Source organism: Argentina anserina, chromosome 6 (assembly GCF_933775445.1).
Source record: "Argentina anserina chromosome 6, drPotAnse1.1, whole genome shotgun sequence".
NCBI classification, from domain to species: domain Eukaryota; kingdom Viridiplantae; phylum Streptophyta; class Magnoliopsida; order Rosales; family Rosaceae; genus Argentina; species Argentina anserina.
Window position 1 is genome coordinate 11,649,996 of NC_065877.1, and position 24,265 is coordinate 11,674,260.

At 39.2% G+C, this 24,265-nt stretch overlaps 3 protein-coding genes and 1 non-coding gene across 4 annotated transcripts; all 4 read right to left on the minus strand.

Moving 5' to 3' along the window:
- Positions 1-7,087: 7,087 nt before the first annotated feature.
- Positions 7,088-8,991, minus strand: LOC126798181 (40S ribosomal protein S14). The gene is made up of 6 exons (XM_050525055.1): positions 8,915-8,991; positions 8,473-8,592; positions 8,340-8,385; positions 7,961-8,046; positions 7,697-7,826; positions 7,088-7,380 (listed from the first exon to the last, which is right to left on the minus strand). Exons 1-6 carry the CDS (start codon positions 8,915-8,917, stop codon positions 7,313-7,315), a joined length of 453 nt encoding a protein of 150 aa, XP_050381012.1. The 5' UTR covers positions 8,918-8,991; the 3' UTR covers positions 7,088-7,312.
- Positions 8,992-9,747: 756 nt separating this feature from the next.
- Positions 9,748-11,726, minus strand: LOC126799465 (uncharacterized). The gene is made up of 5 exons (XM_050526669.1): positions 11,475-11,726; positions 11,147-11,385; positions 10,884-10,996; positions 10,341-10,481; positions 9,748-10,264 (listed from the first exon to the last, which is right to left on the minus strand). The coding sequence occupies exons 1-5, from the start codon at positions 11,692-11,694 to the stop codon at positions 10,009-10,011; spliced, it is 969 nt and encodes a 322-aa protein (XP_050382626.1). The 5' UTR covers positions 11,695-11,726; the 3' UTR covers positions 9,748-10,008.
- A 91-nt stretch (positions 11,727-11,817) lies between these two features.
- TRNAL-UAG (transfer RNA leucine (anticodon UAG)) lies at positions 11,818-11,897 on the minus strand. Its single transcript has one exon. It is a non-coding gene; the product is annotated as a tRNA-Leu (tRNA).
- A 3,482-nt stretch (positions 11,898-15,379) lies between these two features.
- Positions 15,380-18,058, minus strand: LOC126796883 (probable disease resistance protein At4g27220; the record flags this gene model as incomplete). The annotated part of the gene is made up of 1 exon (XM_050523597.1): positions 15,380-18,058. A coding segment is annotated over exon 1 (2,679 nt), but the record flags the coding sequence as incomplete, so codon positions are not given.
- Positions 18,059-24,265: the final 6,207 nt, after the last annotated feature.

The window sequence follows — 24,265 nt, forward strand, 5'->3', positions numbered from 1 at the left end:
AAGTTTGGGATGAGAATACATAATCCCTAAACAATTGGGTTTTCTCTCACCTGGCCTATGCCTAATATCCAGATCTCAGTAATCTAGTTAATTGAGGAGAAACCCAACTCATTATTGTCGAATACATAAACAAATCGATCAGTAACCTATGTCAATTCTCAATACAAAGCAGTGTTGAAAAAAGGAGTGAGAAACCAACCCAGCGATAGTTAAAAATCTCTGCTTTGCTTTGCCTGCCTACTTACAAGTTATGATTCATCTTCCATACTTGTTATTCACGAATACTGGTGAAAATAATTGGTATGCTCTTTCATAAAGATAAACTTGGATACCGATCCTTTGGTTTGTTTTGCAATCAAGGATCAGCCTCCGTAGATCTTAGTAACAAATGAATATAAAAAAGTAGGATGTGTGCATAAATTGATATATATATATATATATATATATATATTCATTCGCTTGCATACATGTATTGAAAAGAATGTTGTTGTATTTAAACTGATGCTCTCATACTTTACAATCATTGTGTTTGGATCGGAAAAAAAAACAATCAAGACTCCACTTCTAGTTGGCTTGCTCTATTCGTATAACATGATGATAAGGTTTCGGTTATTGGTTGCTTTCGAATTGCATATCCTTCTTACCTCGTAAGTAACATGCATATATATAATCATTTGATGCACTTGTGAAATAAACAAGAACATTTGTTCTTATTTGCGTAATTTATGCACTTAATCAACTTATATACTTGATTGATCTTAGAATCTCTACTCCAAGAACTGAATATTGAAAATTGTGTATATGATGAAGTATACTACAAGGAGAATCTCTATTTTTCATTATTAGTTTTTTTGGTCTGATCAAGTGTTATAAACTTTAGAAAATAATCCCGTCTAGTAGACCCCTGTTTGAGGACTTGAAGGAAGAATATGAGATGACGTCGTATGTACCATCAACAATTTCGGATGATGATGAGTTCATAAGGATGATGCATATGGGCAGTTCGTACAATGTTGGTACTGAATCATGTGACCAAAGCAACGCGATTGAGCCATTTTGCAATGGAAGTACCACTCCAAGTGATGTGAATGTGCCACTTACTGAGTTGGAAGTAAGTGTGAGTGAAAATGGGCAGCCAAGTAGGCCAAGCAAGAAGCCAAAAAGGAGGACCCGTACTCAAGGACAAAACAAACCAAAATTTGGGGTAAACCACAAGGAAACTTTAGTGTTTATTTCACTTGGACAAGTTGTTGCCCCGGAAGATAAGGTCAGATCTATTTTAAATATTTTATATACAAGTCACAACATAGAACAGTAATTTAGCTCCAAGCACCTTATTTTTTGCATTTTTAAGAGTATTGTGTAGGATTAGGTCAACTACATACAAGTTATACATAGATTTCGATTATTTAGGTTACAGAACTAACAGGGAAACAAATGCATTTAGCTGCACCAAAACTAAATCAGTAAAGCATTCATATAGTTATTTAAGTTAGGGTGGACGTAGCATTAATACTTGACCAAAGTGATCTTCCTATACTTCAGTTCACAAGATCTTAGCTTAGCAATTGATAAGGCTCATTCAATCCAATGGATAATTGTGTACTTAAATACTTTAGGTAATGCAAAAGAATTTAGTATGAAGAGAGGATGAAATTGTGTATATGATGAAGTACTACATGGAGAATATATATGCTTTTTCTAAACTGTATAGTTGTTCCTACCCTTGTATCCTTTCACCTTTGTGGTTATGCACTAAATGTTTTCAAATGACAATTTTGAAGTATTGAAAGTAAGTAATTACAAATGTTGAGGTTCATACAATTTTTAATAATTAACCTTCTCTTGTATGTCTTATTGTTTCTTGTTATTTAACTGAATGAATCATTTTGTTTGTAGGAATGTGAGCATCCGAGAGAAGTACTTGATATAGTGACTTTCTTTAGCCTTGTACATTCTTCAGGGAAGAAAGATACAAATCACCCTCAACCTAGTATTGAGAAAGTTGAAAAAAAAGGGTGAGTTAAGGTATCTCATAGTTTGATGAGGACAAATATGCTTTGATTGTTGTATATGTGATTATGGCAAAGAGGAGGACAAATATGCAACTTCCTTGAGCAAATATAATTCAGAGGAGTGTTGTGTGAAACCTATATTACCCAAAGCTAGGGTACGTATACACACACATAAATTCATATCTTTATGGTAAGATACATGCTGACTTCCATTACAAGGCAAAAAAAAAATCTCATTTTTCCTTGTTTATTGAAATCTAAAGATTCTTAAATAAATATTGCATTTTATTGGAGTAACCGGCAGCTTAGTAGTTGGCTATTTTTTTGTTGCAGACTCAATTGCAAAGAGGCTGAGAATGAGATTCGAAATGAAGTCGGGAAGTTACTGCTGAGGTTCGAAAATGAGATATTTTCTAAGGTAATGGGCCCTAAGAAACGTAATAGGGTGCGAGGATATGGTTGTGGTGTTAAATGGTGTGAGTTACCGAAAAAAATTAGCTTAAACAATAATTAGTTGCCTTGAGAGATGCTTACGAAGCACAACGTGTCGCACACGAAAAGGAGCAAACAGATTTAGCCCAATAATTAAAAGCATTAGTTGAGAGGGAAGAGGCGATAAGAGCTTGTCTAGGAGTGGTGAATAAGAAGTTGGAGACATCGCAAGCACAAGTCACCTCTAATCCCTTGATCCAGATTTTTTCATCAACCGGGATAAATTATATGGATTCATTGGATGTAAGTCGTCTAATCAATTTCTTCAACAAACCAGTTCAGGCAAGTTATGATGATATCGACCGAAGCCGCTCCACTTCTTAGGTAATGCTTAGAACTTAGCTACTTCAGCCATTTTGGATATTAATATATATATATATATATGAGTTAGGAGTTGTTGATCAAATAGATTATGAATGTTACCAACTTGTGGATCCATGGCTAGTTATGTTGGAATTTTTTTTATGGAAACAAATTTCATTCTATCCAAGTCAATGTGACTTAGAATTAAATTTGTTTTTGCTATATGATAGTTGTAATATGCCCAAATGATGTAGTTTATGATGTATTGAAAATATGTAGCTTGAATATATATGTTTAGGGGTGTAAATGAGCCGAGTTGAGTCGAATATTAGATTGTTCATGTTTGGCTTATTTTCATTCGATTGAGCTCGAGCCGGACCAAAAATTGATTTTTGTGCTTCATGTTCAAGCTCAGCTCGGCTTGAAAAAACTCGAGCTGGGCTCGGGCCAGCTCATTTTATTAGATGAGGTCGAACTCGAATTGAGCCGCCTTGAATCATATGACATTAAAATTTAGAAATTAAAAAGAAATTCTGAAATAACATCACAAAAAATCTATTTTCTTTGTAATAAACTAAAAATATCAAATCAAACTCGTTATTTAATTTAAAGTCTTTAACTAATTACTCTAGAAAGAAGTTTTTCTGCACTTTCAAACTAATATTATATTTTTAATATTATTTCTTATATAAAAATTATACTTTATATATATTATAAAAAGTTAATAAGTCAAGCTTAATTAATAAATGAGCCGAGCTTTTAATAAATCCTGAGCTAGCTCACGAGTTAAACGAGCCGAACAAACCGAATACTTATTATTCAACATTGGCTCCTTTTTAAGGTCGGACTTAATATTGAGCTCAAACTCGGCTCATTTAACTTTATGAGTTCGAGCCGAACGGGCTAAAAGTGAGTCGGATACGAGTCGAACACAAGCGTCTCGAGCCTACTTACAGCCTTATATATGTTGATGGGTTGAAACAAATGAATGATGGGTTGTGATATGTGGTGTTTGTTGTAGCAATTATTTGTATTTTTTTCATTACAATAATTATATTGGTTGATTGCAGGGGTGAAAAAGTTTTGTAAACATTTATCCCATAACTATTTTTATTTACAATGGGTCCCACCTGTAAAGAAAAATGATTAATATCTAGAAATAAAATTTAATTAGATTTTGGATTAATTTTGTTTTTTTTTAAATTTGGTACACATTGGGGACAGAAGGAAAAGTAATTGTCTCACCATCTCTATTGATTTTGGAGACGGAAAGACACTATTCATCGGCTTACCCTCGGTTAATAATATAATATTATAATCATAGGTACTATTCAAGTGTCAGAAAGAAAAAATCAGGTGCGTGAGTTGTGTTTGTGCAAGTGGTGTCCGGGGTGGGATTGTCACTTAATTTCGTCCCCAAAATGTTAAAAATACAAAATGGAGTTGGTACAAATAGGGTTGGACAGATTTTTCGTCCTCATACCCTAATGGGCACAGATTTCGTGCCCTATAAGCTAAATGGGTACGGAAAAGTGGTTGTGCCCTTAGGCCCTTTTGCTAGTAGTGCTCCTTCGCCTATTACATCTTCAATTTGATCTTTACTAGCTCCTAAGACTCCTGAGACCATGTGAATATTTAGAAAAGTCCTCTAGGACAACCGATTAGAGCACATTCTGCTAATACCTGAAAAGGCGAAAATTTACAATGCCTTAACAACAATACACAAAAACCAACCCTACTGTCACGTCCTGTTTTGGGGAGAGTCTATTGTGGGCGTCGCTGGTTATAAGAACATCAGACATATGTGGGATTGCTCAAAGATCAGAAAGTGTGTGATATATATGGCTGCTCCTTCCGAGGGGTTCAGGCAAGCCCGACCCGGTTAAGTTTGGGGAGCTTGTCGCTAGTCGGGGACTGAACGTCGAAGAAAGGAGTTGGCCGCCCTACACACAGGTTGGGGTATGGAGCTGATCCCCTGATGAGCTCAAGGCAGTGTGAAACCAGTGCATTGTCCCGTTGGATAAGGCTCGCTATATGGGGATGGAGCGCCGCATGGACCAAGTGTGGCAGCCGAATGGCTAGGTCCGTGACAAGTAGTATCAGAGTCGCCTCGACATCGATGTCGTTGTGTCGCCAAGCGCTCACACGTGTCGCCATGTCCCCAAGATACAGGGAACTACGTGGGGGAGTCGAGTAGGCAAGGTCACCTCCAGGGGGAGGACCAAACGAGGATACATGGCAAAATTCAGGATGAGAGATCCGGCGCGAAGCATTGTTAGGCGATTTTTGGGAACTCCTTTTCGTCGCTCAGGCATCGCGGGCGTACAAGGGTTACGCATGCCGCAAGTGGGGATGCCGTGTACGAGGGCGTACACCAAGTTTGGTGGGGGAGGATGTCACGTCTCGTTTTCGGGAGTGTCTATTGTGGGCGTCGCTGGTTATAAGAACATCATGCATATGTGTGATTGCTCCAAGATCAGAAAGTGTGAGATATATGGCTGCTCCTTCCGAGGAGTTCAGGCAGGCCAACCCGGTTAAGTTTGAGAGCTTGTCGCTAGTCGGGGACTTAACGTCGAAGAAAGGAGTTAGGCGCCCTACACACAGGTTGGGGTGTGGAGCCGATCCCCTGATGAGCCTAAGGTAGGGCAAAACCAGTGCATTGTCTCGTCGGATAAGGCTGACTCCATGGGGATGGAGCGCCGCATGGACTAAGTGTGGCAGTCGAATGGCTAGGTCTGTGACACTATGCTTCAAATCCTTCAATTGATAATCAATTAGAGGTATTAAAAAAGAGTAAATTGAATTGAAAACCAATTACCCATATCCAAGATCAGAAAGTGTGAGATATATGGCTGCTCCTTCCGAGGAGTTCAGGCAGGCCAACCCGGTTAAGTTTGAGAGCTTGTCGCTAGTCGGGGACTTAACGTCGAAGAAAGGAGTTAGGCGCCCTACACACAGGTTGGGGTGTGGAGCCGATCCCCTGATGAGCCTAAGGTAGGGCAAAACCAGTGCATTGTCTCGTCGGATAAGGCTGACTCCATGGGGATGGAGCGCCGCATGGACTAAGTGTGGCAGTCGAATGGCTAGGTCTGTGACACTATGCTTCAAATCCTTCAATTGATAATCAATTAGAGGTATTAAAAAAGAGTAAATTGAATTGAAAACCAATTACCCATATCCATCTTCTGCTCTCTCAGCTTGAAATTCAGATACTCGACTTCATATATGATGACATTGAAATTACTTAATCAACCCATAACAAAAACTCAATAAAACAATCCCTCTCTCACTAACCATTAATTAAACTCTAAAATTAAACGAAATTGCACATAATAGCAACATGCATAACTCACCAAACTGATCCATGAACTCTCAACAACACTCGGTTCCACAGTTGGATGGGGTCGATTAGAAGAGAGAGTTCATGCCATCGAACTGAGCGGGGTGAGAATTGATATACATGTCAACAAAGCCAAAGCTCAACATGAAAACGTGGTAGAACGCTCAGTAAATTAACGAACGCTGATACAGGATCAAACGGCAGATAAGAGAGGAAAGAACCCAGCCCACCCAGCCCATCACTGTAGTTTTCGAGCTACTATAGTTAAATTGATATGTCATAGTTCTCTGATGGGTATGTTGGTAGATTGCCGGATTAGAAGGATATCTGAAGAAGTCATTTTGGTGAGAGCAATGATGAAGTTGGTTGAAGACTGCTTCCGGTGTCACATTTACTTAAGACCGGTTGCTTCTCCGGGTTAAGTAAACATTGCTCCTCCCAATATTGCACTACACGATCTCATGGAGCCATGAAACATGCTTCTTTAATTACCCTTTTGAATACTACCATTAACATCATATCTCTATTGTCATGAGAAATGTTTGACAAACTACACCTACCGTCCTGCGAGCTTTCAGATTCCCGTCTCAGAAACACTCTGACTGGTATCCAGAAAGCCATACTGTATTATGGCTCAAAACTTAGTTTGGAAAACATAAGAGACTTTCAATGGAGCAAAAATAAACCATACCCATACGCAACATCACATATCCACCATGTTATCCGTTTCTCTATGTTCCAAAATGGTTTACCGCGGCAAAGATGTATGAGTATCACCCTAACTTTGGATGAACTTAGATTAAACTCTTTTGGTAGGATCAAGACAAGTTATCGGAAAGTTTTTTTATCAAACTATTGCCAAGGACTGTACTCCTGAATTAATACTCAGAAAAAGGACTGGGCCAATCACAATGACATAAATATGAGAACACACAGATAAGGAAAACACAAATCCATGATTAAATAACAATAAGCTTGTTGTGTAGAGATGGAACTGATAATTGTCAACCAACAAAAACTAAAGTCTAGTTCTCCTCTGGCATATAAATCTAACATGAGTTCAACAAAACTACACTTGCCAGGGCTGAGGCTGCAAATTAAACTTCGAAACAAAAATTATGCAAGAAATGGCAGCAACATCTGAAATCTCATAATTGAGAAATCACAACCTTCTACCCCTTCTGCCACCCTTTCGGCGAGTGCTGTCAGTAGGAATTGGAGTAACATCCTCTGTCAAGAAGAAAGAAGTGCATTAAGAAATGCAAGAATAAATAATTCAGGCTAGCACAGCAAATCAGATTAAACTTCAAAGAAAGAGGGGATTTAATATAAAGTAACGATTAGTGAGTTACAAATCTTCTTCAACTACCCTACTTGTTTCAAAGAACCAAGTTTTAAAATTCACCAATCATGACAATAAAGCCTATACATCCAAAGTGACAAGACACTTCTAAACCAAGAGCACAAAATTGAACTTATAATGATGAGGGAGGGAGAAGTGGATGGATCAGAAATTATTAATACATCAAGACATCAAGTGACTTACCAATCCTGCCAATTCTCATCCCAGACCGAGCAAGAGCTCTAAGTGCTGATTGAGCCCCTGGACCAGGAGTCTTGGTTTTGTTTCCACCAGTAGCCCGAAGCTTTATGTGCAAGGCAGTGATTCCAAGCTCCTACGCATACATCACTAACGGTCAAAACGCATTTCACAATACATAACATGTCAACATAAATCCACTTTCTGCAACTTGAAATAAAACAAATAAATATTGTCTTCATTAGATATCACTAATGAGAGCATTCATACCTTGCAGCGAGTAGAAACATCCTGTGCAGCAAGCATAGCAGCATAAGGTGAGGATTCATCCCTATCAGCCTTGACCTTCATGCCACCTGCATTTGGGAAGAACATTACATTAAGAGGATGAAATACAATGTATTTGTACGGAACGCCTTCACTATCAACCATGTACTGTTTTTGTTCCACCATTTGAAGGAAACATCAAAGTTCATAAAAACAAGCCAAGCAATAAACATCAATCGAGATCGCATTCATCAAGTCAGGTTTTAACAAAGACCACATTATATTTTAGTAAATTTACTAGCCAATTCAACACCATTCCGTATAAACCGATTTTATACAACACTATTCCATTATAAACAAACAGAGGAGTGGAAAACAGTACCAGTGATGCGAACCAGAGTTTCCCTCCCAGACAAATCAGTCACATGCTGCAATTACAATCAAACAAAACATATTAACATCTCCAACCTCCATAATCTCGGCAACAATAACATTCAAGAAGACACACAACTTACAATGAAGGTATCATTGAAGGAGGCAAAGATGTGAGCGACACCGAAAACGTGCTCTCCGTCACGGACAACAGGTCCAAGAGTGACAGTCTCCTCCTTGGGCTCCCTAACCTTCCTCTTCGACTATAAAACAAAATCCAACAGACAACAGTTAAATAAGCAAAGGGCTACTTGCAATAATCAGTGATCAGAATCAACATATTGGAAATCAAATTCCGTAAAACAACACCTATTAGTTGACTAGACTAAGATACCAAATCCGATTACCAGAGTAAACTAAGTCTCTAAAAATTTACAGTGTATTGAAATTACATACCAATCTGACTACCAAAGATCGAAAACTTGAATTTTCGAGTGATACAATTTGTGATAACTATTATTTTGCCCACAATCACAGAAGGAATGACAGAGAGAGAGAGAGAGAGAGAGAGAGAGAGGAGCTTACCATGGCGGCGAGTGGATGATTTGGCGGACAACTCTGGATGGACGGCTCTCGCGAAACTTTGCCTGCTGCAGCTGAACGAGATGGGTTATCATCTGGTTTCACCTTTATATAGCTAGGGTTTCGCGTTTGATACTCGAGAAAAGACTTGCTTACCCTTCGTTCCTAAATTTTATGATTTCTACCGCCTACTGTAAATATGTTTCCTTTAATTTACTAGTGAAACATTTTTACTAAAGATTATAAAAGACACTGGCCTCTTTAATAAAAGAAGAAAAATGATCGTGGACTTGTGTTAAAAGTAGTGGGAAGTGAGAGGAATTTATCTAATTTCTCTTTTTTATTTTTTATTTATAAATTTATTTTTCTAACCATTGTCTTATATTTAAGGTTTTAATCAATGAAGGGTAAATTTGGTATTTTTTAAGTTGGCGATTATGTATGACAAATTGTTTTAATATAAATAAATTAGAAATAATGCAAGTATTTTTATTGCAAATAGTGGAGATAGGATTTTTCACGTAGGTAGTTACTAAAATAATGAGTGGGTAGTTATTGAACTTATAAGTGGTAGTTATTTGAATTGTTTTCTTTTTTATTATATGTTGTTTTGTAATTTAACTATTTTATTCCTATAAATCTTCTCAATATGATTATTTTTTAATATTTCAGAGTTAAAATGATACATTTTTTTTTGTTTTGGTTAGCAAACTCAGTTCGAGTTATAAGAGTATAGATTCAAGCGCTCTTGCTAGAGGGTTTATGGAGATTAGCTTCAAGCATGTGATCTGTGAAGCTAACTTCGTTGCAAATGCCAACCTTGGTCATTCCACCGAATCCTCCTCTTGGAGTGATCAACTGTTTCGATTACAAATCGAACATGAAAATAGCTTCAAAATTATGAAACTTGAAAGGCTACAAGCATGAATGTTGCAATTGCCAAGATTATACATACAAAGCTAGAATTCCAGTATCATTATTATTAGCACAGCCTCATTCATCCTAAAGTTGCTGTGTGCCAGAAAAAAATGATAAGAAAGAAATTGCTAATCCAAAAGACATCTTTTGTGGCAGGTAAGTTATAAACCTAAATAGGGTTATGTCAAAACGGAGGAAATCTTGGGTGCGACAATCTCAAGAAGACCTTTTGGATTATCCACGTGAACCCAATGGCCTGACTTGGGAAGAACATGAAGTGAAACCTTCCCCTCAGACTCCCCTCTTTTCCGACTAGCAAGGCTTTCAAGCTGCTGAACCACCTCTGTGTCCCAACGGTCACTGTTCTCAGCACGCACAATAGCTATGTCCATATCTTTTGGTGGATGCTCTAACAGAGGCACGTAAGACTTCTCCCTGGTAAGGTAAGGTCAAGAAGAATTGTTAGCATTGTTTCTACTTCTAATTGATTTCAAAGAGATAACATACTTACCAGTATGATTTGAACATCTCAACAGCACCATCAAGATTGAATGCCCAAGTCTCATGATCTCCAACTTTCTTGAGGTTGGTGCCTATCCACTCTGACAATGATTTTGAGTAACCAAGTTCAATCATATGATTCACAAGCCACCTGAAGCAAATAACCAGGTTCGTCACATATTGAACTTGTTAACAAGCAACGCATGTGGAAAATATTTTCTTTTCCATATGCAGGGGTAGCACTGTAGCAAGAGATGAATATGATACTACAATGAATCTACAATCTCAGGGTTTGAAATATGATCCTACAGTGAATCTAGAATCTCAGGGTAGATTAGGTATGCACCGTCAGTATAAAGCGGGTAGGTTTTAGATTTTATAGTACTCCAACTCCACTATACCTGAAGGAAGGTTGGCATATAAATAAAACACAACAAAGACTCCATCAAACACATACTTAAATCACTAAAACAACAGGTAACATCGCCTACATAGATCACTGGTGCAGCAAAGCAGAACACATGCTTCAACACAAGGAGAAAGGGTTCATTACTTTCGTGATGGAATTGCTGTAGGTAGGCCCTGCAATGTCTTCAAAACTCTCTCAACTTCCCCATCACTGTGTATGTTGTTCACTTCTCCTGGAACAGAATCCAACACCCACAGCTGTTCTGGATCACAGAGCAACAAAAATAACAAAACAACATTTTTAATGCGCAAATGAACCAAGCATTCAGCACCCTAATCAACCCTATAATGTACTAAACCAAGCAGCTGGAGCAGAAAGAGAAGAGTGACTCAAGTGAGAGTGGGAACCTGTTTCGGCAGCTTGACGTAATCACCATAGTGGCCAGCAGCACAGCTCTGAGCATACTGTAGAGCCACCTTGCCACCCATGGAGTGGCCAATCACAACATCGGGCCAACCCCAATTCTCGGACTCGACCAAATTAGCCAAGTCTTGGGCTGCATTGACCAAGTCATGAGGCGGGTCCAGACCTCGGACGTCAGCCGACTTGCCGTGGTTCCTTAAATCCACCAGCACCATTCTCCACCCTGCAATTAGAAATCAAACAAAAAAAAATTGAAATACGATTTCGTGTTGGATGGTGAAAACGTGAGGAGAGAGAGAGAGAGAGATGGACCGGAAGGATCGGAGAGACTGGAGAGGAGGGAGCGAGAGAAGGATCGCCAGTTTCGGGAGGAGCCGAGGAGGCCGTGGAGTATGAAAGCGGTGGAGTGGTAGGGGGTGGTGGTGGTAGCTCGGACTTCTTCGTAGGCTAGGGTTTGGAGTGAGCGACGGGAGGAGGTGAATCGGGTCAGGAGGTGGTGGATACCCGGTTTGTTTAGGAGGGTTCTCGTCATCGGGGGATCAACTGTGTTCGACTGGTGGCTGAGAAAGCAAAAAGGAGCAGATTAATCTCCGGAGCCGTGCGACGTCGTTTTCAAAAGAATTGAAACAAAATACAAAACATATAAAATAAAATTTGACGGCTGTGGGATTTGAACCCACGCCCTTTCGGACCAGAGCCTAAATCTGGCGCCTTAGACCACTCGGCCAAACCGTCGCATATCATGAAATGATCTAAAGAATATTCATATATCTTACCATATATCAATGCAAATTCGCACTGCTGTTTATTTCTTAGATGAGGTGCCTCTAATGCCATCATGTATTCTGTTGGTAAATATACTATAACATGATTGGGTACGTAGTATATTTAATTATTTATTAACCGTAAACCAACAATATGAAAAGAGAATTTTGCTACTTTAAACAGTGGATCCCCCACATCTAACTTCTAAGAGAATTCTTGTAGGTTTGACTGTCTGAGCCAACACTTGCAAATAAAGGGCATGCAGGTCAAAGTGGGTAGAACACAAGTGTTATACCACATCTGAAGTTACCAAATACTATGTATTTTAAAAGTTGACCTAATAACTGATTTTTTAAAAGTGAATTTGTACCAAATTAGGCTTAAGTGACTCATTAATTTACTTCTTTCTTTCTTTCCATAGATCGTGGACGATGAACAACTATGCTTATGAAATAAGCTGATGATTACTCGAGCCAAATGGCTATGGTGAATTGGTGATTTTTTTAGAGGCTATGATTACTCAGGGACATCCATATACTAAATGCATTTTGTATGATTCTATTTTTTGTAATGGCCCTAAAATTTAGAAAAAAAAAATGATTGATGCCCGACCTGGCCTATTTGTTGACACTTACCAGCAGCTATCATCCCCTTCTCTAATAACAACACCCAATCCCAGTTGATGACATGGACTCATATGTAAAATTTGACATGTTATACCACGACGATGTATCGACATGAATAATAAATGTATTAATACTGTCCCAACTTAACCACCTTGTTCGAGCTGGGAAAAAGATTTTCTCAGAGAACAATCAGCAAGCCCGGGTTTTGAACCCTAGATGGTTCTAACCTTCGCTCTCTGTTGTTGCTTGGCGTGCCAGTACCTTTGAGTTAGGTACAACTCTTGCTTGTTGATGATGATTGCGCTCACGTACTGTCTTCTTTTCGAACGATTGTTCTGCAATTGCGGATAAACCGCTGAAGTTCGAATGACCTATATACAACCGGAGTTGCTAGGTACCACTCCACCTCAAGTAGATGGCCGATCTTACTTCAGACCGATTGGGGAAAAGCAGAGCTTATAATGTGTCGTTGATAGCGGTACTCTCTTGCTGTAAGGAATTGCTGACTAGTGCAGACTTTTGTGTTTGCTAGAAGCTAGGCTAGCGACTCGATGGACTTGACTCTGGTTGCCGAAGTTAATCAGACTTGTTGCTACATGCAGCGCGAGGCGTACATCTGGGTAGCTCCGCTCCGATGGGAGACTTGGTTGCCGAAGCTAATCGGACTTTTGCTCCGTGAGGAGACTTGACTATGCGGTTGCGCGATAGTTTCTTTGACGTTGTGTGTGTGTTATTTTGCACATTCGACCCCTTTATATAGAGAACACAGATTGTTCTTTCTTGCATATCAAGTCTTGAGAATCTCTTAGTTGATTTGGATTCACCTTCCTTATTCAACTTAGATTCTATATAGCATCAGTCCCGAAATCTATTCCAATAAGGAATGTAATCTTGCTCTTCGATAGATTTTCCCAAATAACCGGTCCACGAGCCTAAAGAATATAGATAATACCGGAGTATTATTTTAGGCCCAAACACACCTTTAAGATATTGAGCTTTAATCTAACAAAATCTTAGTACAATTAGGTATTACTCACTCACTTATAAGTTGTATTTTATGTGTCACTATTCAAATGTGGGCAGGATCTCTCATCTTCAACATGAAATGAATCAATGTGTGGAGCACTGACGTCGCTTCCACTTGACGCATTGAAAGCCTCGTCAGTGTCGACTTAATTTAAAATGAACCGAGTTTATTCATGTTGCCATTATACTGAAGATTATACGGAATTTGCATTGGCTGAATAGTACAATTCTCAAAAGTGAATTTAACCATCCAAAAATAACGTCTTATTAAATAATCACAAAATACATCTGTAACAATTTCTCAATTTTTGTCTCATGAATAAAACATCAAACAGAGAGCGTTAAGAAAGACACAAATTTACACAAGCACTTGGTCTTTTAATTTGACTTTTTTGCTAATCAAGTAGCATTCTCATAAGGGCTGAAACACGCATCATCCAAAAAGGAAGCAGCACAAGAAGAAGCCCAAGTTGCTTCACAGTTACTCCAACAACCGCGATAACCAAATCTGCAAATCGTCACACATGTATATTAGGTTACATGTTGATGAGTTGATCCCACATGTGAGCAAAACGAGTACCGTACAACAACAAAGAAGCAACTATGTTACCTAAAATGGTCTTCTCCTACTCTGTAGCAGCTCTTCATAAATATTCCCTTCTGCCTCGATTCGCATTTCCATCGGTGTGCTAAGAGATCCTGAACAGAACTTTCTCATTTTGGGGAAGTAGCCAACACCAATTGCTGTCATTGATGGCCAATCTAACTTATATTTTCCTCGAGAAAAAGTTATGAGACTGGGTAGACCAAAAAGTTTCAATACCTCCAGCCGAGGGAACAAACGGATATTTTCTGTTTCTTCACCCTCCGATGGTTCTCTTACTATATCTTCTATATTAGGACACTGGAGCACAGATAGACCTCTGAGCTGTCCAAGACTACTGGCAATCGAAGGAGAAAACAGATATCCTCTCAGACTGTTACATTCCTCAATTTGTAATGATAGTAAATTCGGAAAGCCATGAGTTTGTCTCGAATCCATGATCTTGCTTATTTGCATCCCTTCATTGACATTCTGTTTTCCGGATTCAAAAATCTCTTGTACTGAATGACAGTCGTACACATCTATCGTCTCCAACTCATGCAATCTACTTTGCATGTACGTCGGGACCAAATGCACCAGGCTTTTGCAGTGCATTACGGCCAGATATCTCAATCGACCGAAGGAGCAGGGAGAAAGTTGGTTGTTCCATATCTCTTCGAAGACGTCCATGTTGCGGATTGTTAGTTCTCTCAGCACTGGACAATCAATCTGCAAATTAATGCAGTGAATTTCAGTATCTACTATCTAGTAATATGTTGTTCAATAAACGACTCATAGCGTCAAAATGCTAATTTATATGACATGCATTTTTATTTTTTAGTACTTGATTTTTAGTTCATTTAACGATACAGATGAACGATTAAAAATTCAAAATACAAGGGAAATGCAGGCAGGCTATATGTATATGTAACAAGTCATTCAAAGCATGATCAACACCTTTAATTTGAGTGTTCATTTCTCAAGAGAAGGTGACGTACCTTGGAATCCAGTAGATATCGGACAACGTCATTAGAGCCACTATCCGGTGCCAAACCATTCGAGAGGAGACCGATTGACTTCGGCAGCTGTCCGAGATGCAGAGTGATCAAACGAGGAAAGTTCAACTTACGGATACTTTTTCCAATCCTAGTGAGGCTCGGTAGATTATGAAGAGTCAACCCCGTCAGATTAAGGAAGTCAATATCATTGGCTTCTTCTTCTTCATAGGCAAAAATCTCTTCCAACGACTGGCAATTTTCTATATATAGCAATTCTAATTGTCTGAGGATTGGAGATTGGCTTTCTATCTTCAAAACATACTTCAACATAGGCAGATCCAACAAAGTCAACTTCCTTAGTCGCTGAAGCGACCCCAATGTAAGCTCACCCTGACATATCCTCTCCAGCCATCTGACCTTCTTGAGTTTCAGTGAATTCAAGACAGGAAAGACACAGCTTGGAGCCGCAAGTGTCGTGTCTATGATATATCGCAGACCATAACAGTCCTCTAGCGTCAGGGACCTCACTTTTGCCCAACACCCTGTATGCAAGGCAAGATTGAGAGGGCAGGACAAATTCCTCATTTTAATATGTAGCTCCGCAGTTCTCTTTAGTAATTCAATGATTCCACTACCCAATAGATAGACTGCATCAACATCATCAAGTCTCAAGTAGTTGTTAGTAGCGTGCTTAAACATGTATTCATGCATCGATCCAATGGAGATCCGAAATCTTCCAAGGTTTTGGAATAGGAGGCTGTTCCCCAGATTGTCAATTGGTGGCAGAGCTATCTGTAAATTAGTCAAACAACGCAAGGAAACCAATTCGTCCAACCAGGTCTTGTCCCTGTTCTCAAAGCTTTTCCACATCAGCAACTCTTCCAGTTGGGAGAAGCTTGATACGACACCTGGTGCAATGCTTTCGAGTTCACTGCATTCTGTCAAATCTAGCAACCTCAGATCAGACAAGTTTTTGAACTCAGCAGGTAACTCTCTGATACGACTTCCCCGAAAGCTGAGAATAATGAGTGTCCCCAGCTTCCCAATAACAGCTCCCACCATTTCTGATCTCAAATCGCAATACTCTAGATACAGAGCTCGAAGGTTTTCGAAGAGCAGAAGTGATGGCAGTATGGGCAATGCGGTTGTTCTCTTGATGTCCAATACCTTGATCTCTTTCATTCTTTCAAACATAGCAGTGGGTGGTGGCTCCGATACTGAGTACTTACTCATACATGAAAGCAGTGACAACTGAGTCCGGTGACTACTGTTACCGGTTCTGAGTGCACTGGAAGTGTATTCCTCAGGAACAACATCCTCATTCGATTCAATTCTATGGCTCACCGCAAATCTTTCTTCATGCGGATCAGAGGCAATATATAGCCCCACATCACGCACCACATCATGCATTCGGATGTACTCTTCTTTGTCTATGTCTAACAACAAATGACAACTTTTGAGTCTTTCCACCAATGCTTTTACAAGGTTTCTCCCCTCTTTTATTGAATCGATACCTAGTAAAATGCCAATCCCAATGCCATATATAACTAAATCTTGCAGCAGTATATCACTTCTTTCTGGAAATAAGCAACAGAGCATAAAACAAGATTTGAGTTCCCCATCCAACATGTCGTAACTTAACTTTATTGGCTCATACACCTTCTTATCCATTCCTAGTCTGAATTCTGCGGAAGCCTTTGTTAGTCGTCTGAGTGCATCTTCCCAAATAAATTTCTCATCGACTCGTAGTTGCCCTCCGAGAGTGGAGATTGCAAGTGGTAACCCACCACACTCACTCAGTACCTTCTTTGCTACCATCTTCAACTCGGGATCAAAGGATTCAATGGAAACTCCAGTAACAATCTTAAACAGACACCAAGCCTCATCTTCTGCTAGAACCTTAATGTGAAATATCTTTCTGGTTTCCATCTCATTAAATATATCTTGGTTCCGAGATGTTACCAAAACTGTACAACTTTTGAGATTACAGGGAATTCCTACTTCCCACAAATCTAAGTGTGACCAAACGTTGTCTAATATTACAAGGACCCTCTTAGTATCAGACAATCTTTTACGCAACTTATCTGCTCTTGATTTGATACCTCCTAATTGAGTAAGACTGAGCCCTAGATATTCTGCAAGCTCACCTTGAATCTTACTCACATCAGGAGTTTCAGATACGTGTGCACTTGTATACTCATAAAATAGATCTTCTGCCTTTGCGTTGTTGACAACATCACCCATCAATGTGGTCTTACCAACTCCCCCCATTCCGTTTATGACAATAGGATTGATTTGGTTCCCCTTTAGAGCTTCTATCACATCTCTAATGATTAACTTTCTCGACTCAAATTCAATATGTGTTCCACTTCCGGGCGGAGAAGTGGTGTTTGATGTCCCGGACGAGCTGGCCGCTTCATCAGAGTTGGTTACTAGCTGAGAAGAATCCTCAAAGGGTTGTGCGGGTGGAAATTCTATCTCTGGAGGAGGAGCGGGGCAAGCTACTTTGTCGAACTTCACATCAAGGAGGCGATCAACAGATGGAGCCATCTTCTTAGCTTTTCTGCCCAAGGAATAACGAATCTTCCAATTTGGTAGCCACCGATTAGAGCGGCGTGCTAGTGTTTCATTTTCAAAACTCGTCTCCTTGTCTGCTATGGTCTCATTTACGTGCTCCAACCACTCCTTAACCTCAGGAAGAATCGTCTCTAAATTCCTGGCCGCCGCATCTGTGGCTAGCAGCACTCCGTCTCTTCTGGTAGCAAGGCTATCCATCTTCTGGTTGAGATGCTCAACATTTTTCTCATAGTTGATCAAATAACCAAATTGTCGGCCAACTGGTGCCACTGTGTACTCTGCTAGTTTCCCTAGAACTGGAAACATATATTGCAGTACCATTTTTTTTCCACGTCCGTTGACTCTGTCTCTGATGACCAAGGAATACAAAAGGAAAAGATGAAGCTTCACGAGAGAGAAGAAAGAAAGAAAGAAAGGAATGAAGCAAGGACTAACAGATGAATCGATCAATACAACGGGAGGGGAGGAAGAAGAATAAACGGCTCCACAGACAATACGTGATAAACTGATATATACGAAATAACAACAAATAACTCAATAAAAACAAGGAAGTTGAGGACTTGAGGTTACAGAAAGAAGGATGAATACGTAGCCTACAAACAAATGCAATGATGTAGGTCTGAACTTTGATTTTTTAACAAGGAAGTGGAGGATATAGAAACAAAGAACGACAAACAAAAGCAATCACGTAGAACACCTTTTTTTTGGGATGAATCAGAAAGCAGTACCAAAGACAACGAAGGGAAGGCAGGAACGTACGACAGGCTTTACCTAACAATAAATACAAAAGAAAGAATGAGAGCAAACTGCACAGAGAGTTGATCGATGTTTTTTTTTTTTGGCTTTTGAGCTTTTTTACGTGTTATGAAATGACCACAGATGGAATAAGAGTGAAGCAATAGCAAAGACAATAAGGGATTGATAAAACAAGAGGACGTATTACGTATAGTTCTAGGATGAACTTAGTTTGCAAGAGGTACCTAGCTTTCAGTTGAATTAATGGCTAGATCATAGACGAGAAATGCAGGCAGTTTTGGATCAGAGAGTCAACACAAGCAGAGAAGAACTTAGATAGTCGTGTTTCTGTGAAATTAATCATATATATGATCATATCTAACCGCGTTTGTCTGAGTATTATTCCACCAGACGTGGCTGCATGATGCCCCGATGTAGTCCAAGTAGGATCAATAATATATATATATATATATATGACGTATAGGTTTACAACTAATACCTACCATCAACATGACTTTGTAGGAGTTAACAAAACAACCGTGTATCGCAAGTCACCATCAATGAGGAAAAACAACATTATTGTTCAATTGTTAGATGTTAATTGTCAAATCTAGTTTTGACATTGGATCAATAATGTTGCTTCTCCATAAATCCTGCATGACGCGTTGAAATCTATATATAATGCTCTTGAACTAGTCCGAAACCCTTAACAAGTATTTTGTATGATTACTCTATTTACTCGGTATTTTTGTAGAGTAATTATTCTGTGTATCTGCGACACCACGTGATACTGCCGCGTAATATACCTAGTCAATCATATTACGTCATGATATAATTAACATGCACGCGGTGAAAATGACAAAATTTTATTTACATATAAGAACCAATTAGAAACAATCATAGTAAAAAATAACATGCACGTGATAAAAATGACAAAATTTTACTTTCATATAAGAACCAATTAGAAACAATCATAGTAAAAAATAGACCAATAACATTAAGGGGGTACGTCACGTTGGATATGTGGCGGGTATATATAATAATATCTAATTTCTGTAATCTCACGTCAAGAACAATGACATTTTCAACATGAGTGAGCAATTTATACATTATGTTCTAATATCTGTGTGGTAGAGATGTGGAAATCGTAAACGAAACCCACTCAATACAAATTAGGAAGTAAGTGTCATATTGCAATCGAATGGATTGTAATTGCAGTAATAGAAAAACACTTAATCAAAAATTGTTCACCTGAAGAAGCCTCAAGGGACGGTGGAATCAGACCCAAGCCTTTGCCAAAACCCAGTCAGTCTCGCTCGCCACCACCGTCGGCGATGTCATCAACTATACTCCTTGACCACCCAACAAGTCAGTGGCGTAGCCAGGAATCATACTTAGGAGGGTCAAATTTTATTATGAAGAAACCAAAATCATTTTCACGTACCTATTCTCAAGAATGAGACGATAACAAGGAAAAAAATTTAATGCCACTAGCTTTCGTTAAGAACATTATTGTACAAGAGACCATCAAATGTTCTTAAGGAAAGTTTGGAATGTAAATATCACAACAAATGTATTGTTTCCATTTAGCTTAAATAATATTTACAAAATATATTAATAAGGTAAGAAACCTTCGAAAAGATTTGTATTGATTGAATTAAGCATTTTAGTAGTATAAATTCGTATTTCATTTTATTAATGTCATAAATATTTAGGTCTAATTGAGTATTTTTCAAAACTCAAGGGAAAATTTATATATCATTCCATTAATATTCAATAGAATTTAAGACAAATTAAATATTTTAGAAATTGAGATAGGTCAATTGACCCTTCTCGCCCACAGCTGGCTACGCCCATGCAGCGAGTGGCTGAAGAATCAAAGAAGTTTGGGAATGAATTGAAGAACAAATAGGCTGGGAATGAATTGAAGAAATCGTGAAGATTCACTTTGATCTGAAATTGACGGTTTCAAACTCTCAAATCTCAATTGAAGATTTGCCTTTTGGCCTTTTGGGAACGAGAGACTCAAAGTGAGTCTGGAAGCGGTGACTAAGATCTCATAGCAATTACCCAGACATCTTAGGGCCACTATTAACTTTGACTTGATCCAACGGTTCCTAGTATATTTTGCTAAGTGAAACCGAACTGAACTGTTTTATCCAAAAACGGTTCGGTTCCAATGAAAATAGTATTTTTTCTCACACGAACCGAACTAAACCGCCTTTAAGTGGTTCGGTTCTAACGGTTCCGTCAAGAACCGGGACTGATTAACAGCCTTAATATGTATGTATATATATATGCAATTATGCATTTGGCTCAAGCGAATGACAAGTGAGAGTGGAAACCTAGCCTGTTTAGGCAACTTAGCATCATCACCATAGTGACCAGTAGCACAGCTCTGAGGATATTGTAAAGCCACCCGGCCACCGATGGACCAGCCATGTTTGACAGTGAATGAAGAAATCGAAAGAGCACAGATTAATACTCTTCCTCATGTGATGTCTTTTTGCATAGAGAGGAAATAATTACTGATTTTATGAAGCTTTGATTTCAAGTCTAAAGGCTGAAGCTCTTTGACTGAATGTGAAGGTCCTCGGGCGGTTGGATGGGCCATGAACACTTTTTCATTCAAGTTCGCTCACAAGGATAACGAGAGTTGTCATTATCTTGTGGAGAGCTTATTCCATACACAGCCCGTGTATATACACGGGTCAAAAAAGCTAACGTGGCCCTCAACAATTGGGGAGACGGCCAAAAGTCATCCCGTTAATGGATTGTTACAAACCATTAACTTAAGTTTTTACCATAGTGGTTTAATACAACCCCTTCTCTCAACCACTCCATCTTCTTCCTATCGTCATTCGTCACCCACCTTATCCCTCTATATCTCCTCCGTCGTCTTCAATCCTCTGCCATCAGGGTCCAACCCACCTTTCTCCATCAAATTTCAACTGGATTTTCTTCTTCTCCTCCCCCAAATCTCCCATCTCAATCTCAAAGCCCATCCCCACCTCACCTCTCCCAGAATCCTATATCAAAACAGCACTCGAAGATTTCCATACCCAATTCGAAATCTCGGTCGATAAGCTCTTCTTACCGCCGGAGACCGATCCCCTGAGCACCGGAATATTGATGGGGTCAAATATTTTGCAGAGCAAGTATGCTAGGGATGCGCATGTGGTTCACGCAGTGTGAGGACTGAGGATTGCCCCGCGAATCCTCTATCGACAGTCGAATGGAGGTCGTTATTTGGTCCCAATATTGAATGGAGGATTGCCCCGTTCTCCTTTATATGTTTTCCTCCGCCGTGACCTCTCGAGCTCCAGCGAGATCTACCCTTGAACCCAAGCGACGGGATGAACTTGATGAGGACCTACGAACCAATGACCAATCTATCATAGAAAACAGATTCTTCTCTTTACATCACCAGACCCTAACTCCGTCGACTTGGTGTTAAAAACGACCATTTACTGTTTTGCCACGCGGCAACTTGAACGGTCCAGACGCCCCGTGTATAAACACGGGCCGTGTACTGAATAATTTTCGTATCTTGTGTGGAAGTATCAGTTCTATCATGTGTGGGAGAAGTACGACACTAAAAGTGTATGAATAAATAAGGGTGTTGATTTTGGCACACCCTTTTTTACAATCTGCACACCCATGTACTGATTTTACCACATTGCCCTTATTTATCTCATCATCTCCATTTTGCTACCTGCACAGTTCTTGTTTTATGCGTCCCAGTGAAATCATCTCTTAACTCCCAAGTACTCAAATTCAATAATTACAAATAAAGGTACTGCTGATTTTAAGTATGGGAGATTGGTGTGACGCTGGCTCGGTTAAACCTAAGTCAAATTCATACTCTCAAACTCTCTCCATTACGAATTTCTTCTCTGACGCTGTCAAGCGCGCTGCACCACCGTCCCTCCGCCATAGCTCATGAAAACGGCCCATCTTGTTCCTTACTTCCCCCAATCCCCCTTATCAACCCAATCCTTAGATTGCACAGGCACAAGACGTAGAGACGAATCGGCGATGAGTACCTTTGGGTATTTTCTGCAATTTCTGGCGACAACGACTCCGGCAACTTTTGGGTTTGCTACCTGGGTGAAAGAATATAAGCTTTTCATGTCTGGGTGAGTGGCTCTTCTGCCTTTTCATCGTGAACCATGCTTTTACAATCATCTGTGAAACATAGGGACGGAAAAAAGGAGAGTAGTATTTGAATAAATATATTGTGACTGCCTAAAGAAGCATTAAAAAATGAAAAAAAAATGTGAGGGGTGTGCAGATAGTAAAAGATAGTGTGTCAAAATCAGCACCCATAAACAAATAATACCAAGAAACTTTTTACTCACAGATATCCTGGAGAGAAAAACTGAGTACCTCTTACTTTTAAGAGACAAACTTTTTCACTATGTAAAATAACACAATTAGAAGCTTATAGCAAAACATGGATAGGTAACGTCAAAACATGGATAGCAACTACGTTACCTATCCTGTCCTAGCCTCGGAAGTCTCACAACTGTGAGGATGTCTACTAATTATGTGCAATACAGATGGGATAAAATCCCACATCTAATAAGGGTTTGCAGGTCGAAGTAGAAAGGTGTTATACCCACATCTAACAAGAAGCTTTCTCACTACCAAAAAAAACTTCATTATATTTGTTATATGTCTTTTTTTAATTTCCAATTTCAAGGCATTTCCTATGTAGGGCCCGAAGACAATCCAGCAAAGGACAACCCCACAATGCTCCAAGGTGGTACACTGTTGCATACCGAAGCGGAGGTGCCAGTCTAGAAACAAGATATTACGGTAGCCCCATAGCCGAAGGTAATACCTCTGGCATGAGACTAATCCCTGACGGGGCCCATGTGAAATGGTTCCAATCCGGAATTTCACCGGGTGCTCTGGCTACAATAATGTCCTCAATGCCCCAACTCAGGTCCATATTGTGGTCCAGTTAGAAACAAAGAGGTGTGTAATGCCTCTGTCAACGATCGAACCCATGACCAATGTCAAGTTTAAGCCCTGGTCAAAGAGCTTCCGCGGTCAAAAACCACTACACCACACCCCGTGGTTATATTTGCTATATGTCTTTCTCCCCGTATATCTTAGATGGTTAAGAGTATCTCCAACAGTTCCTCTCAAAATTCTCTATTATAGAAGATGAAAACACTAAATCTCTAAAACAAAAAGGCCTCAACTCCAACAATTCATCTATTCTATTGTATAAAATTAAATACAAATGTGTATTTACACAAAAATCAAATTGAATCTCATAATGTCATAATTTATACCAAGACCAGATGAGGAATGATAAATAATTCATTCTTTTTTTTGTTTTGTTAAGTTTTAAGGTGGAGAGTAGATTTTTTTAGTAAGAAATAATGTTTAGAGATTGGTTTGAAAATGATAGAGATTTTGAAAATTCTACAAATTTAGAGATTTTGTTTCTCTATTTTCCCAGTTTCTCTATTATAGAGGACGGTTTTAAAAAACTGTTAGAAGCTAAAAATTGACATTTTCCTCTAAAATAGAGATTATTTGAATTTTAAAAGAGCGGTTGGAGATGCTCTAACAATTATGCTGCCTACTCTTACCAAATGGCTTTGGTGATAGTGAGAAATCCATGCCACGTGCATTTGGTATGATTTATTTGTTATGTCTTTATCAATTTCTGTCGAGCAAAGCAACCAAGTTATCTAACTTTGCATTTTGCAGAACAAGATCGAAATCCAGAGTGATCTAAGTCACCAAACAGATCACAGGCGATCCGAAGTTGAT

Coding starts and splice junctions, on each gene's coding strand:
- LOC126798181 (XM_050525055.1), bottom strand. Junction 7,827..7,960: donor ATGTTTCTACTCGCTGCAAG/GTATGAATGCTC, acceptor ATGTATGCGTAG/GAGCTTGGAATCACTGCCTT. Junction 7,381..7,696: donor GATGAGAATTGGCAGGATTG/GTAAGTCACTTG, acceptor TCTTCTTGACAG/AGGATGTTACTCCAATTCCT.
- LOC126799465 (XM_050526669.1), bottom strand. CDS start 11,694: ATGACGAGAACCCTCCTAAACAAACCGGGTATCCACCACCTCCTGACC. Junction 11,386..11,474: donor CAGTCTCTCCGATCCTTCCG/GTCCATCTCTCT, acceptor TTCTAATTGCAG/GGTGGAGAATGGTGCTGGTG. Junction 10,482..10,883: donor ACAGCAATTCCATCACGAAA/GTAATGAACCCT, acceptor TATTTGCTTCAG/GTGGCTTGTGAATCATATGA.